We start from the raw sequence: 16935 nt of genomic DNA on the forward strand, positions 1-16935 counted from the left end.
AGTCAATTTTTAAGAATGTTAACATCAAAAATATCTAATAATATTAAAACTATTACTTTTAAACACTTGTAACATTTAGGTCAAGGCAGTAGATGGTGGCCATCCAGAACGATCAGCTATCACCAGAGTTCTTGTGGAAGTTGTACAGAAGTTGAAGAAATCTCAAAATGCTCCTATAGTGAAAGACATGGATTCTCAAGCAGCCGTTGCTGAAAATGATAAGGTTGGACATCTGGTAGCACTGATACAGGCTGAAGATGCTGATGGGGACAGACTGTGGTATTCTATTGTAGGTGAGAATAATAAATCCAACTCATCTTCATTTATAGTCATTGTATTAAATATTGTATTTTTCTATCTGACATGACAATTCATGCCTCAAAATGATACTTTATATTTGATAAGGAATGAAAAATTTACAATAGAAACTAAATGTGTAATGACTTAGTACCAACTGTTTTGAAGTATATATGAATCTTTTTTTGACATAGTCTTCTCAAGTCTAGATTAAGAACAGCAATTATGTTTTGCTTGATTGAACTAGTGGGAGAGGTGATGGAAGGTAAACTTTGAACATTGTAGCTACCCACATTTTATTTTTTCATTAAAATTAATGTTGTGTGTAATATGTAATGAAAAAGTTGCTAATTTAATTTATTATCAAATTAAATTTTGCATTGACATATATTGATGTTTATTAAGGAGTACCTTTTCATTCTTTTCATTGCATCAAATTTTCATTGTAATGGAACTTATTGGATGCATATAAATTATCAGTTGGCACAGAAGCCTATGGCAGATATCACGTAGTCTGTAATCAAGTCACAAAGGAAGTTAGGCAAGCGAAGGCTGATTAAGAGAAATCCTTTGCAAATTATGCAAAGAAAAAGGGGATAAATCAGATTGGTCCACTTTATGTTGGTGGTTCGACCGTTGATGATCCTGCTGAGATAGCTGACAAACTGAATGAGTATTTTACATCTACATTCGCACATGAGGAATTCTGTAAGGAAGGGGAGAACAGAAGTTTACTAAACTCTGAAGGGGAGCCAAATGATTTTGTAGATTCAGGGGAGGTCCCTGGACTGAGGATGTGTATATGTATCCCCAATTCCCAAAGGGGGTTCAAAGGGTAATACAAATAATTATAGACCTATTAGTTTAACTTCTGTTCCAGGGAAAATAATGGATTCACTGGTGAAAAAAGTGATGCAGGATCACCTAGACAAGACTGCAGTAATAGTTTGGTTTGGGGTTGTTAAGGGGAAGCCTTGTCTGACCAATTTGATTGGATACTACGATGTTGTCACAAAGGAACTGGATGCAAAAAAATAATTCTGATATCGTATACTTTGATTTTAGGAAAACTTTTGATACTGTGGCACAAGGAAGACTGCTATACAAATTGGAGCGGTATGGCATTAAGGCCAAGTTGCTGCAATGGATAAAGGGATGGTTGAGTGGGAGATGGCAGAGAGTGGTAATAAATGGAAACTGCTCTACGTGGACTAATATTATTAGTGGAGTCCCCCAGGGTTCGGTAATGCGCTCATTGTTGTTTTGTGTATTTGTCAATGATATCAATGAAGATATATCAGGCTTAATGTCCAAGTTTGCAGGGTTGTGATGACAATAAAGATAGTATGCTACTGCATACTATCTTTATATAGTTAGGTAGATTGGCTTAGAAGTGGCAAATGAAGTTTAACATTGACAAATGCAAAGTACTGCATATGGGTAGCAGTAACACAAGAGAAATGTATCAACTGTGTGGTACTACACTCAGGGAGGTGGCGAATGAAAAAGACCTGAGGTAATTGTGCAGTCGGATATGAAGTTCTCTGAGCAGTGCAGACAGGTTGCCAGAGTAGGTCATAGTCTTGTCAATGATATACAGAAGGGGTGGCCAACAAGTCGATCGTGGCTTTAATTTCAGTCGATCCCAAGGAATTTTAAATATATATAAAGAATAGATTAATTATTATTTTTTTAAAATTTGTGTTTTGGCGGCTCCTAGGACATAGGTTCATCCCTGCTTCATTGCTCTGTTCAGTTTTTGCAAACTCTGTTAAAATAAGGCCATGCGTATGTACTGTTAAAAATAAAAATCATCCCGCACAGGAAAAGGAAGGGAGGAAGGGGGGGAGGGAGAGAGAGAGAGAGAGAGAGAGAGAGAGAGTTTTTCATCCCACACAGGAGAAAGATAAGAAAGAAAAAAAACATAAGTGTTCGTGAGCTTAGATGTGTGTTTTGTTTTGATCTTTTGGCTACCCAGAAGCAGCAATCCCCTGTATGGCCACTTCCAGGTACTCGTTCCTAGCTGTGGGAAGGCAAAGCCTCCCCTACTACCAGCTCGCCCTCCTCCCTGGGGAAAGCAGAATTTCCCAGGAGGGAAAGTAAGCAATCAAAGACGAAGAAGGGAAGAGAAGACTGGGACCGGCCCAGAAAAGTCCCCTTCCAGGATGAAATGCAAGGAGAAAAAAAAAAACGCGAGGGAGAGAGAGAGAGAGAGAGAGAGAGAGAGAGGATGTGCTGTGCTGCAGTCACCTTGGGAGCCCCAGCCCAAATCAGATCACAAGGGGGGGAAAAAAAAAAAACCTTATAAAATAAAAAAATAAAATAATAAATAATTAAATGAAAAAAATAGGTTGTCAAATTCTAAATATTATTACTATGCACCCCACTGCATATGCTTTTTACAAATCCGTTGAACTACAAGCCTAGTTGCCCGCAGCCACTAGGCTTGTCTAGTGAAAATACACTCAGTTACATTGTGGAGAGCATAGTGTATGTGTTGAATTCTTATTGAGCTTACTTAATATTAATAACTGGACAGTACTTAAACTTTAACTTAATTTAAAATAAATACTACAAAAAAGAGTAAAACGTTTCGTTTTCATCAAGTGGGAACTAGAATAATTTTTGTTGTTGTTTGATTTGCAATGCTTCTGTGGCTATACCCAAAAAAGGAAATTCAGAAAGGCACTTCTACGCACTCCATGGTAAATATCAATCGGATTTTCCACCTAATAGTGACTTTAGAAAAAATAAATTAAAGAACTTAAATCTGGATCATTCGCACAACAAAATTTCTTCATGACACCTAATTTACAATCTAAAGCAGTAACTGTAGCATCATTTAAAGTGAGTTATCTTCTTGCAAGAAAATGCAAACAATTTTCTGAAAATTAAGAACAAACGCATCGAAAAAATAAAAATGTGAGCAAACAATTGTGTGCTCATATTACTTATTGTGTCCTTTTCTTTACAACTGGATGAATCTACAGATATTAGTGTTACAGCTCAATTGCTTGTTTTTGTTCGTATGGTTTTCAATGATTCTGCTTTTAGAGAAGAACTGCTGGATATCGTTTCATTAAAAGAAAGAACTAGAGGTCTTGGTATATTTAACAAATTCAAAAATTTTATTGAAAAAATTAAATTACCACTATTTAAGCTCATATCAATAACAACAGATGGAGCTAAAGCAATGACAGGACATATTAATGGATTCATCGCATTGTGCCAAAAGGATGATGAATTCCCAGATTTTTTGAGTTACCACTGTATCATCCACCAACAAGTGTTAGCCAGCAAAAGATTAAATACTAAAAGTGTTATTGGCATAGCTTTCAAAATTGTGAATGCCATCAGAGGACAATCTCTTTAAAGGAGACTTTTCAAAATGCAACTCGATGAAAATTAACCAGATCTGATATTACACACAGATGTGAGGTGGCTGAGTCGGAGTAAATTTCTACAGAAATTTTTAAATTTTCTGAATGAAATTAAAAATTTGTTGATCAAAGGGGAGATGATTATCAGCAGCTACAAGATATGGAGTGGATGTGTGATCTGGCTTTTTTGGCAGATTTTACCAGTAAATTAAGTGATCTGAATTTGGAATTATAAGGAAAAAATAAAAATGTGGGTGTCATGATTAGCAGTATTTCTGCATGTACATATTAATTTTTGGCAATGGCTAAGGATCTGAAGAAAAAAAATTTTATCATTTTGCAAACATGTAAGATCATTTGCAAAAATAACCTGTTTTTGAATTGAATAGTGAGAAATATGTTTCTGAAATTGAGAAAGTTGTGGACGATTTTGAAACCAGATTCAGTGATTTTAAAAGGATTGAAGACAATGTTCAATATATTTCTTATCCATTTAATGTCAACTTAGATACAAAACAAATTGCAGAAAAAAATCACTGAGATTTTTCACATGGAGTAAATATTACTTGAAAATGAAATTATTACATTGCAAAACGATATCTTCCTAAAAGCCAGGTCATCAGAAAAAGACTTTTGGAAATATTTTTGCCGAAAAAGAGTACCCAAATGTAAAAAAAAAAAATGCAATAAACTTTTAAATTCCTGTTTTGGGTCCACATATCTATGTGAATTGGCCTTTTCATATTTGAAACAAACAAATTTAAGGGTTGGCCTTATCATGATATATTCCTGATTTTGAATGCTTGTCAGATGACATTTAGACACAAACTTCACATAAATTAAAAATTTAAATACATATGAATTTAAAATAAGAATTCTGAATTATATTTAATTTTAAAATTTATAAACATTTTTAAATGTGTGTTGATTAACTTTTTTAACCATGTGCAATGAAATTTTTGAGATGGTAGATCGTGGCACAATTTGAAGAAAAAAAGTCTACCGCATCACAAATTAAGTTGGCCACCCCTGATATACAGGAATTTTGCTAGCAAGGATAAGGAAGGATTATCCCCTTGTATAAGGCAGTGGTCATGCCACACCTCGAGTACTGCATACAGGTCTGGAGGCCTCATTTTAGGAAGGATGTAGATTTGCTTGAGCATGTACAGAGAAGGGCAACAAGATTGGTGAGAGGAACAAAGGGATACTCTTACCAAGACAGGCTTAAATTCTGCAAGTTGCAGCATCTGAAGACTAGGCACCTGTGAGGTGATCTGATTGAGGTGTAAAAGGCCTTGAATGGTTTGAGCAGGCTCAATGCTGATGAGATACTTCTGCTTGCTCAGATTAAGAACCCAAGGGGGCATAGATTTAATTTGAGGAAAGGCAATTGTAGAATAGATGTGCGGAAGTTTGTCTTTAGCCAGCAGGTAGTTGATTGCTGGAACAGATTCCCATCTGTTGTTGTGGAAGTTGATAGCTTAAATAAATTTAAGGGTGATCTAAACAAACATTTTGGAGTGACAGGATGGGTGAAATGGGAAGGATTTTTTTTTTTTTTGGCTGATGCTGTATAAGCTTGCTTTCTTGCATCATATGCCTCTGCTAATGCTAAGATTTTGCTGATCAGATTATATACAAAAATCAGACAATTTATGAAATTAATATATGTATTATTTTTTAGGTGGAAACTTGAATTTTTTTATTATAATTTTTTAAATAATTAATTTATTTTTTCCTTAATTTTTTTTTAGGTGGAAACTTCAATAATGCTTTTCTCATACAACCTGATGTTGGAGTTGTCCTTATTGCCCGTCCTTTAGATTCAGAAACTAGGCCTGAATACACACTTAATATAAGTGTAACAGATGGTGTTCATAAAGTTTATCAAATGGTAATGTCCTCTCTCTGTGCGTGCGTGCATGTGTGTGTGTAAAAAACATATAATTGTCACTTAAATAGCAACTATCCTTATGAAGTCATCATTTATTAGGATTATGAAGGAAGCTACTTCTCTGCATACATTCATTGTAAAAAAATTTAATGAGGGCTAACTAAAATTAGTAAACAATACCAAACACTAGTAGTTTAGCTAAAATCCATTTTACTTATTGCTCATTGAAAAACATCATTTGATATCATTTAGCTTTAATTTACTGTTACATTTTTTTCTGATTTCTCTTAAAAAAACGTTCCCCTCATTCAATACCATATTCTAGATAATGTATTAAAATTATTATATACACTCTAGTTGTTATGGGATGTTGACTAGAGGTTTGTGATGATACGGGAGAGTAACATGAGGCCAAGCCAAAATGAGCAATTTATTCCAAAATTCGTGCACTGCAAGGGGAGAAGCCGTATGGGAAGAGTCAAGACTGGGCAAGAGCAATCCAAAAGCAGATACATAACATAAAAGTGGGCATTTTAAATATTGATTAATATTACCCATGGTCTCGGAGGCTGAAGATAAGTATTATCATTGAAATAAATTAAAAATTCAGTAATTTTTTGATTAAAAGACTATCCTGCCAGTGTCAAGAAGTTAGCTTGTTGTATGTTCCTCCATATCTGTGTCAATCTAGTCCATGATAATTTGCAGATGCAGCTGAACATGAGTAAGGGCAGTGTAAGTTTGGTTTCAAATGTATTGATTTCTGCATCTGTAATTGTGCAGTGTGACAAATAGACCTCTGATACTGTGGGTGCAGAATTTAATGTATATAGAAAGGACAGACATGACAGCAGAAAAAGATGACTTATGCTTTTGGTTAAGAAACATTGTCTAAGGGCTGTACTAGACGAGTACTTAAAGCATGGCATCAGCAACGCCCAATTTTACAGGAAGGCAGAGGGAAAAGCATGCACATTAGACAGGCACTTTGAATGCCACATTGGATGATGTTAGCTGGTATTCAACAGCTGCTGACACCGTCGGAGGCTTCGAACCCACGAGCAACTGGGCATTTGTATTACCTGAGGAGACATTCTCCCCCATGCATGGGTTGGTTGGCCTTCATCGTTCATTAGTTTGTTTGTTGTTATTTGAAGAAGACTATGCTTGACACATAAATTTATGAGGTGGTATAGTATTTTGTGAGGTGGAATTAAAGGATTACGCCAACAAAGAAATAAAGATAAAGTGTTAGATTGAAATTGGTAAAGAAATGTTTCCGAACTATTATAGTACTGTTTTATTAGTTAACGAAATAAAAGTTAGTTCGCTTTGATAGACAATGTATTGTTTGATTCCTCTGGAATCACCTGTGTATGGAATCACAAATGTATATAATTTAAGTTAATAAAGAACCTTATTATTATTAAATAAGATCAAAACAGTAATCGGGGAAAACTGCTGTTGAATATCCTCTGCAACAGTGCAACTAATATCGGCGTTAACAAAAAAGAATCACATGCAGTCTCTGTCTTCTTCCAAAACGAATTCGGAACCTTTCGTTTGAAACATAACTTCAGTGTCTTTCTGTATATGATATTTTTATAATTTCTCTCACACACCTTTTTTTTTTTTTTGAAAAGTATAGTGAAAGCAATGAAAGGAAGCAGTTAAGCTGCAATGTACAGCATCGTTATGAGCATGATATAGGGAGAAAAAAAAAATTTATGCGCAACAAATTTTTGTAAAAAATTGTTTTTGAAAAACAAAAATATCATTCTTGCTTTCTGCAATGTGTATTGCATGTATTAACACAAAATCAAGGAAATGCATTTATTGGAAGCCACACTGAAAACAGGAAAAAGTGGTATAAAACAGAACACCAACAGTGTGCAATTGATAAAAGTAAAGTTTCTGTTTATTGTAATTGTTTTTAGGGAACAATATGGTACAGCATGTATATTTGATCTTCTAACGAAATTTCAAGAAAATATTTGCATGTTCAAATGTATCTTTTTTTTCACTAATTAACATTTTTTTAATTAATGAAACAAAATAACATTTAAAATTTTTCCACTAATTAACATTGGAAGTTCATCAAAACTCTATACCGACATTCTGTAAAATAAAAGAAAGTTCTCGGACAATATAAAATATTTCAAACATAATATAAAACTGCCCTGTTTTTAACCTATTTGAATTTTCTGAACGAATCCACCATCGTCATTTTCTTTTTCTACTTGCAATTAACTGTATACATACATGTGCAATACATCCAATTTGAACAACATCCATCTTGCAACTGAGAATAGAAAGGCGAGTCTGTGGTGGTTATCCACTGAAACGTTAGAAATGTCCCTTCTAGTTTGATACAATCTGACATTAGAAACGCTACATGTAGTTAGCTGTTTTGGAGGCGTTCAAAACTCCAGCTGATGCCAAACACTTTAAGTGCTCATCTAGTATAGCCCTAAGAGAGTATAACCAATAAATGCAAGCCACTGTAATGTTGAGTTAGTCAGGTATAATATAAACCATACAAAGCGTTAATGGGACACATCTTTTCATGGACTAATATTATTATTGGAGTGCTACAGCATATGTTGTTGTTTTCTATATTTATTTTTGAAGGTATACCTGGCTTAATGTCTAAGTTTGCAGTTGATACAAAGGTTGGCAGGGTGGTTAATTATAGTAATTAAGGTATGATACTGCAACAAGAGCTAAAAAAATTAGGCAGATGGGCTGAAAAATGACAGTTGAAGTTTAACATTGACAAATGTAAGGTTCTGCATATGGGTAGCAGTAATTCCAGATTAACATACTAACTGTGTTGTACTTACACTCATGGTAGTGGAAAAAAGGAAAAATACCTGGGGGGTGGGTGGTTATTGTGTAGTCAGTATGAAGTTCTCTGAGTAGTGTATACCGGCTATCAGGGTAGCTCGTGGTTTTGTCAATGATATACAATAATTTTGCTAGCAGAAATAAGGAGGTGATAAGGAGGTACTCGCACCTTGAGTACTGCGTGCAGGTCTGGAGGCCTCATTTTAGGAAAGATGTAGATGTGCGGGAACAGATGCAGAGAAGGGAAACGAGATTGGCAAAGGGAACAAAAGGGTGGCCATAGCAAGAAAGGCTTCAGTTCTGCATATTGTAGTGTCTAGAGATGAGGTACCTGCAAGTTGATTTGTTTGAGATGTATATGGCTTTGATTGGATTGAGCCAACTCAATGCTGATGGCATTCTTTCTCTTGCTCAGACTACACACGAGTGGAGATAAATTCAAATTGAGGAAGGTTGGTTGCGGGTTATGTGTGTGGAGGTTTGCCTTCAGCCAGAAGGTGATTGATTGTTGGAACAAACTTCCATCTGTTGTTGTGGAAGTGGATAGTTTAAATAAATTCATATGCAACTACTAATAATAATACTAAATCAAAGATGAAAGTCTGTTGATAGGCCAAATAGTAGCTCATTTAGTAGCAGAACATACCTTGATTTGCTGGATGACTGTGCAAGGATGACTATTGCTGATTGAATAAAAGAAAATATCTTTTATTTTCTACACTACTCAATTGGGAAGATGTCACCCTTCTTAATCCAGAAAGGATTGGAAAGGTTGGCAGGGTCACCTAAATCTGTAAAAAGACTGCATTCTGGCGACCTTTTGGTCGAAGCTTCTACCACAAAACAAGCGGCAAAAATCATAAACTCTACTACATCCATATGTGGAATACCCATCACCGTAACCCCCCCCCCCACAAAACTCTGAATTCTTCATGAGGTGTTATATCAGAGTGGGATCTTCTTCGTGTCTCTGAAGAAGAAATCTGCTCTGAATTGAAAGACCAAGGAGTGACAGCTGCCAAGAGAATATCGATATGAAAGGATGGAAATCTCATCCCTATCCGAGTTCTTATCCTCACGTTCAACACCCCACAGCCTCCAAGTTCCATCAAGGCAGGCTGTCTAAACTGCCCAGTGAGGATTTATATCCCAAACACACTGAGGTGTTTTAGATGCCAAAAATACGGCCACTCACAAACATCTTGTCGTGGTAACCCTGCCTGTGCTCGATTGGTGTTAAAGACCACAAGAGCAAGGAATGTTTAGCTTCAAAACCGATCTGTGTCAATTGCCAAGGAGAGCACCCCACCTACTCTAGAGCATGCCAGCGGTGGAAGGATGAAAAAGAAATCCAAAAACTGAAAACAGAGATGAAAACAGAAACCCAGAGGCCAGGAAACGTATCCAACCAATAAATAGCGGGAAACTTCATATGCCCAGAAGGTTTCTGCTAAGTGCACTATCGGTACACAAACTAAGATGACTATACCACCAAGAGAGAGTCATTCACTCAGATTGCACACTATTTATTGAGTTCACAAAAGCCCACCAAAAAAACACAATCAGCTGCCACTCCTATATCCGTACCTCCTAGTGCTCCACCACTACCAAAACCAAGTGGTAAAGAAAAGCTAAAAAGCTCGGAAGAGCCACTTGTAATACCAGAAGCAGTGGATGTAGAGAATAAGGAGGTACCGGACGAATCAGTCTTGGAACTCTTTGCGGAGGAAGAAATGGACACAGGACAGCATCCTCACTTCCCCAAAAAAGATAAATCCAAGACTGACAAAAGTAAGCCGCCACACCTCGGAAGCCGCCTGATGGACCCACCAAGCCAAAATAATGTAATTGTCATGGATTCCGGCGAAATACTGATGACATCAAGGCTCTCCTGCAAAAGCACGAGCCAGTTTGCTTTTGCTTGCAGGAGATTTATCTAAAGGCAAATGATGACCCCCCCACCATGCATAACATCACAATTTTTAGTAAGGACAGAATTTCGGATGGTCCTGCTCATGGAGGAGTGGCTATCCTTGTAGGCAACCAGACCCCCAGTTCAGGCCTTGCTACTTACAACCAGCATAGAGGCTGTTGCAATTTGCTTTACAATGGGATTTCTATTAACCGTCTGTTCAATTTATTTGCCACGTGGGACTGACAACTCCCAGGAAGACCTTGATGATCTTGTAATGCAGTTGCCTCCCCCTTTCTTACTTCTAGGGGATTTTAATGGACATAACACCCTGTGGGGTAGTGCTAGCAATAATGGAAGGGGACGAGTCATAGAGCATATGCTAAATGACAATGACCTCTCCCTTCTAAATGTGAGAACCAACACATTCTTCCACATACCTATCTGTACGTTTTCTGCCATTGATCTTTTTATCTGCTCCCCCTCTCTACTCGCTTCACTGACTTGGGAAGTGGAGGAGAACCCATATGGAAGTGATCACTTCCCTGTGATAACCTGCCATGGTGGAAGGCTGGGTTACCATGGTGGAAGACTGGTCAGGCTGACTGGAATGCCTTCCAACATCGGGCAAATTTTGACTTTAATGCAGTCAGTCAGGAGCCTATCAATAATGCAGTCACGTACATCACAGAAAATATTGTCCATGCAGCTGCCAATATCATACCGAAAACATCTGCCCAGTTTCCACCTTTTCCCAAGCCATGGTGGAATTCACAATGCACAACAGCAAAAAAGGCTCAAAACGAAGCTTGGGGGATATTCCGCCGACATCCTACCACTGTTAATCTAATAGCCTTCAAACTTGCGCGAGCCAAAGCATGCTACATTCGCCATCAGAGTCAAAAGAAATCGTGGATCAGTTTTACCTCATCTATTAACCAGTCTACCAACACTAAGGTAGTCTGGGATAAAATCCAAAAAATGAAGGGAAAATATACATTCCACTCCTCATCGATCCTAGACTATAATGGATGCACTATTGCAGAGCCCACTGCAATAGTCAATGCTCTTGGGGAAATATTTTCAAACATCTCTGGGATATCATCCTATTCCCCAGAGTTCCTGGTCCTGAAACATAGAGAAAAACAGGCACTAAATTTCACACCGAAAGGGCTTTTTCCCCTACAACATGCTTTTCACTCTGCAGGAACTAAAAAGAGCTCTCTATCATTCCAAGGCAAGTGCTATTGGAACAGTTCGCATCCATTATGAAATGCTTAAACATCTCTCACCAACATCTATGGATCGCCTGCTTGTTCTGTATAACAGAATCTATATAAAAGAGCAATTTCCGGATTCCTTGTGCATGGCATTTGTGCTTGCCTTTGCGAAGCCAGGAAAGGATCCTCAACTCCCTACTAATTACCATCCTAAAGCTCTGACTAGCTGTCTGTGCAAAATCGTGGAGAGAATGGTTAATTTTAGGTTAATGTGGTATTTAGAATAGAATGATCTTCTCTCCAGCATCCAGTGCGGCTTCCGAAAAAACAGATCAACTCTTGATCACTTAATTAGACTGGAAACATCCATCCAGAATGCTTTCCTAAAACGCGAACATTTGGTGTTAGTGTTCTTTGACATGGAGAAGACGTATGACACAACTTGGAGATTTGGTATTTTAAAAGATTTGCATAGCCTTGGTCTTAGAGGGCATCTCCCCATTTTTATTAAAAACTTTTTAGCCAATCGATCTTTCCAAGTTCGTGTGGGATCCTCACTCTCTCGTCCCTTCTGCCAAGAGGAGGGAGTACCAAAAGGATCAGTATTAAGTGTCACGCTTTTTGCCATCAAAGTAAATTCTATCACAGAACAGCTTCCTCCAACTATAAACAGCGCCCTCTATGTTGATGACTTTAGCATATTTTGTCAGTCATGCAACATGAGGGTTATTGAAAGACAACTGCAACAAGCCATCAATCACCTTAATTCCTGGGCACTTGCTAATGGCTTCAGGTTCTCGCCGGAGAAGACTGTTTGCTTATACTTTTGACGTAAGCGTAATCTTCATCCTGAGCCTGAATTAAGGCTCGGACAAAATGCTATTCCAGTAGTGTCAGACACAAAATTCTTGGGACTTGTGTTTGATAAAAAGTTGACCTTTCTAAAACATATTCGTCAACTTCATACAAAGTGCACAAGGGGACTAAATATTCTTCACTCTCTCACTCTCCTCTATGCTTTGGGGAGCAGACAGATGCACCTTACTACGTATTTATCGGCACTTGTACGATCCAAATTAGATTACGGGTCCCAGGTATACTCCTCAGCCAGAGACAGTGTCCTTCGATGGCTGGACCCTGTCCACCATCAGGCTATCCGTATCGCTACTGGAGCATTTCGAACATCTCCTGTCCAGAGCTTATACGTCGAAGCAAACGAACCACGGGTTATCCCTTCGACGTAAGCAGTTGACTTTAAACTATGCTTTAAAGTTGAAATCCCTGCCAGACCATCCTACGTGGACATACGTTTTTGAGCTACATTGGGAAAACTTGTACAATATCCGTCAGACTGCCAACCGACCTTTTGGTATTCGTGTCCAAGAGCTACTCAGAGTTTAACATCATGGTAGACAAGGTTGCACAAACAACAAAAGAAACTCTTTCACCCTGGAATGCTCATACGCCATCGTGCGACTTTTCCATTAAGAAATGGGTCAAGTCTGAGACTCCATCTGTCTACCAGCAGCTCTATTCCACACACCAAGCTGAGCACTCCGACTTCCTGCCAGTTTACACAGATAGCTCAAAGTCTGAATCGTGCTTAGGATCTGCTGTTGTCTTTCCGGACATTATAATATTTCAGGAGATTCTTCCTGAATCCAGCACATACACTGCAGAGCTGCATGCTATAGAGTTAGCCTTGGATCACATTCGAATTTGTCAATGTCAAAGGTCAATAATATATTCTGATTCTTTGAGTGTATTACAGGCTTTATTATCTTTGAGACAACTCTCATCCAGTTCTCTGTCGGGTTCAGCAGAAAATACATTCTCATCATGAATACAAGTTTGATATCTGCTTCTGCTGGATTCCTAGCCACATTGGGATAAGGGGAAATGATTTGGCTGCAGTGTCAGCCAAATCAGCAGCTCCCACTAATAATCTTTGCCTGTCAGTCCCCTATACAGACTACAGGCAAATAATATGCAACAAGATATATTCCCAATGGCAAGAACTATGGCATAGAGAGAGAGAGAGAGAGAGAGAGAGAGAGAGAGAGAGAGAGAGAACAAATAAATTATACCAGATAAAGCCTGTAATAGAAACATGGCAGTCCAGTCTGCGCAGGAATCGGAGCGAGGATGTTGTTCTTGCTCGACTCTGCATAGGACACAGTCATCTGACACATTCGTTTCTGCTGAGGGCAGATGACCCTCCTATGTGCGAGTCTTGCGACACCATTTTATCAATAAAGCATATTTTAGTAGATTGCGTTAATTTTACCCATGTTCCACAATATATATTTTACCACTTTTACTCAGCCGACTGGGCCTTATACACTCAGTCAGATTTTATCAGACAACGACCACGTGTCAGCAGTTTTTAAGTTTTTACAAGCTATTAACATATACACACATATGTAAATTGGATAATTTACCTTTAAACTTATACTGCCTTATATATATATAAATAACAATTTGACCAGGTAACCTTTTTAAAGGTTACCAGAATTTATCTTTGTTGATATTTTAATCTTTTCTTGGTGCAGTATAACCATAGTCGATTTTACGCCAATAAAATCAAAATCAATCAATCGTTTCTACACTAGCATTTCTGAAACTGGGATCTGTAAACCAGGTCTGGTGGGGGGGGGGAGGTTCCACGAAACGTTTAGTAGGTATTAAGTAATATGTGTTTATTTTCTTGAAAAATATACTGATAGAATTGCAACGAATTTTGTTATAGAACATTACTTATTTTTTATACAATTAGTATATATACAGTAAACCCTCGATTTAATGGACCCTGATATAATGGATTTCAGATTTTAACTGACCGGACAAATAATAATACAGGAATGTACATATTAATCTCAACCACATTATTTTTTTTAGTTATACAAAACTTCAGTGTTATTATTAATTAAAAATTAATAATAACACTGAAGTTTTTTAAATTAAACTTATTCAAATAGCTGTTTTTCCAGGTAACAGATAGAAGCAGGTGGTGACTTGCGAGCTGAATGAGGCGCCGCCGTAGCCAGGTGGGAAGGAGCAGCAGTGCATAGCACACGCTTCTTGATTAGACCGGGGTTCTAGCCCGTCACCACCAAATACGGACGATGCGGAAAGGTCAAGGGAATGACCGCATATTCCCGGAGCAGTATGGCCTTAGTTGCTAATGCTCCAAAAAACAACAAACAAAAAACGAGCTGATTGTGACTCAGGACACTAAACTGCAGGTCTACCGACTCGCTTTGTTTCGGTCTCAGTCTGCCTCAACCTACTGTGCGGTCAGGTTGTATTTAGAGTTTTTTTTTTTTTTTTTTTTATGTGAACCCCAAAACACGAGAGGGATTAGAACCTATAGTACTTAGTACCATGCTTGGGTTGGAGGTTAAGAAGACGAAAGAAGATATTTGTTGACATTGGACTTGAACTTCTGTAGATTGTAATTTTCAGGAAATACATATGAAGGAAGGTTGTTCCTGAAAACGGCAGTTGAATGAATAAATGAGGAAGATGAAAAGTTGGTTCTGTGGGTTAGAAGTCGGACAGTATATGGATGTTGGCTGGTGGCGGCACGTGTTTGGACTGTTTTGAAAGAGAGAGCAGGAATTATAGAAGCCGATTCAGAAGAACAGTGCCCATGGAAGAATGTGTAAAAGAGGCATGCAGCAGAAACAGTACGTCTATGAGACAGTGAGCAGAGAGACTCTGTTAGAGATGAATCATTAATTAACCTAACTGCCCTCTTCTGAATGGAATCAAGAAGCCTGAGAGAGGTTTTGGGGGCACCACCCCAGATGTGGGAACAATATTCTATGGTGGGGCGGATTTGCGATTTATACAGAGTGAGCAGCTGTTTGGAAGAAAAGTAACACCGAGAGCGAAAGAGAAAACCAAGTTTTTTAGATGCATAGGAAGCAATATTTGTAATCTGCTTGTGGCAAGAGAGATTAGAAGTCAGGGTAATCCCCAAAAGAGATATATCATTTTGCCTAAAAATCGGAGTGTCACTAAACATAAGTATAGGAGCAGAAGAATCCGTTTTGTGAGATATAAGACAAGATTGAGTTTTAGAAGGGTTGAAATCAACTAAGTTGTCTTTCTCCCACTGGAGAATTACCTGAAGATCGGCATTTAAGGAATTGGTAGCAGATTTTCGAGAAGTTGAGGCTGATTGAGCTGGACAAGGTTTCTTGAAATGGAAAGTGGAATGCAACGTGCTGTCATCAGCAAAACTATGGATAGGATTTCCAGTTAATGGAAGAAGGTCATTAATGAACAAGAGGAAAAGAGTGGGGGAAAGAACTGAACCTTGGGGGACACCAGCGTTAGTGGAGAAGTTAGAAGACAGAGAGCCATCTACCATCACCCTCAATGAGCGATCAGAGAGAAAACTGGATAACCAATTACTAAAAACAGTTGGCAAACCATAAGATGGAAGCTTGTTTAGAAGACCTTTATGCCAAACACGATCAAAAGCCTTTGAGATGTCAAGAGCAACTACTTGTGTTTCACCGAACTTTCCATTGAATTAGTCCATAAATGGGTAACATTAGCCAGGATATCACCAGTGGATCGACACTGACGGAATCCATACTGGCGATCGTTGATCAGACTGAAGGTTTCTAGGTAGTTTAAGAGTTGGCAGTTAATTGATTTCTCCATTACTTTAGAAAGAGTAGAAGTAATTGCAATGGGACAATAATTGGATGGGAGGGATTTGTCACTCTTTTTAGGAACTGGCTGGATATGAGCAAATTTCCAAGCAGAAGGAAAAACACCTTTGGAATAAGAAAGTGAAAAAAGGCGGCAAAGAATAGGAGTAAGTTCAGGAGCACAGGTTTTGAGAACAAGTGGAGAAATACCATCAGGACCTGGAGCTTTCTTTGCATCAAGATTCATCAAAATCCTTCTGATATCCTTTTGACGGAAGACCACAGGAGGCATTGAATGGAGCATGTTGGGAATAGTGGGAGGTGTTTTACCAAGATCATTAATACATGAGCTGGAAGAAAAATGGGATGCTAGCAGGTCAGCTTTATCCTTGGCTGAAGTGACAACAGAACCATCTGGTTTGGACAGAGGTGGGAGCAGAGATGGGAAAAGTTGCGGCCAATAGCTTTGGCAAGAGACCAGAATGCTCGGCTACCATTAGGACAAGAAGCAAGTTTTCTACTCTTAGCCTGTTCAAACTCTAGTTTGGACTGATTAATAACTGCTTTACAATTGTTGCGAGCTTTGGTGTAGGCAGAAAATGAAACTGAAGAATTAGAAACAAGCCAATTATGATATGCAACATTCTTCTCTTGAACAGCCTTAGCACATTTATTGGAAAACCAAGATTTAGATAAAGGACGAGATTTTAAAGTG

The 16935-nt window shown here is 38.1% G+C and overlaps 1 protein-coding gene across 1 annotated transcript in view; it reads left to right on the plus strand.

The window, feature by feature from the left end:
- The window catches only part of LOC150076295 (fat-like cadherin-related tumor suppressor homolog), a 780225-nt gene that overhangs the window by 225301 nt on the left and 537989 nt on the right, over nucleotides 1-16935 (plus strand). Inside the window, exons 6-7 of the mRNA XM_090387312.1 lie at nucleotides 80-293; nucleotides 5435-5574. Coding sequence (XP_090243438.1) covers nucleotides 80-293; nucleotides 5435-5574 — 354 coding nt within the window. The remainder of the gene's footprint in view (nucleotides 1-79; nucleotides 294-5434; nucleotides 5575-16935) is intronic.

The sequence above is a fragment of the Mastigoproctus giganteus genome, chromosome 13 (assembly GCF_048544385.1).
Source record: "Mastigoproctus giganteus isolate SK-2022 chromosome 13, ASM4854438v1, whole genome shotgun sequence".
In the NCBI taxonomy this organism is placed as follows: domain Eukaryota; kingdom Metazoa; phylum Arthropoda; class Arachnida; order Uropygi; family Thelyphonidae; genus Mastigoproctus; species Mastigoproctus giganteus.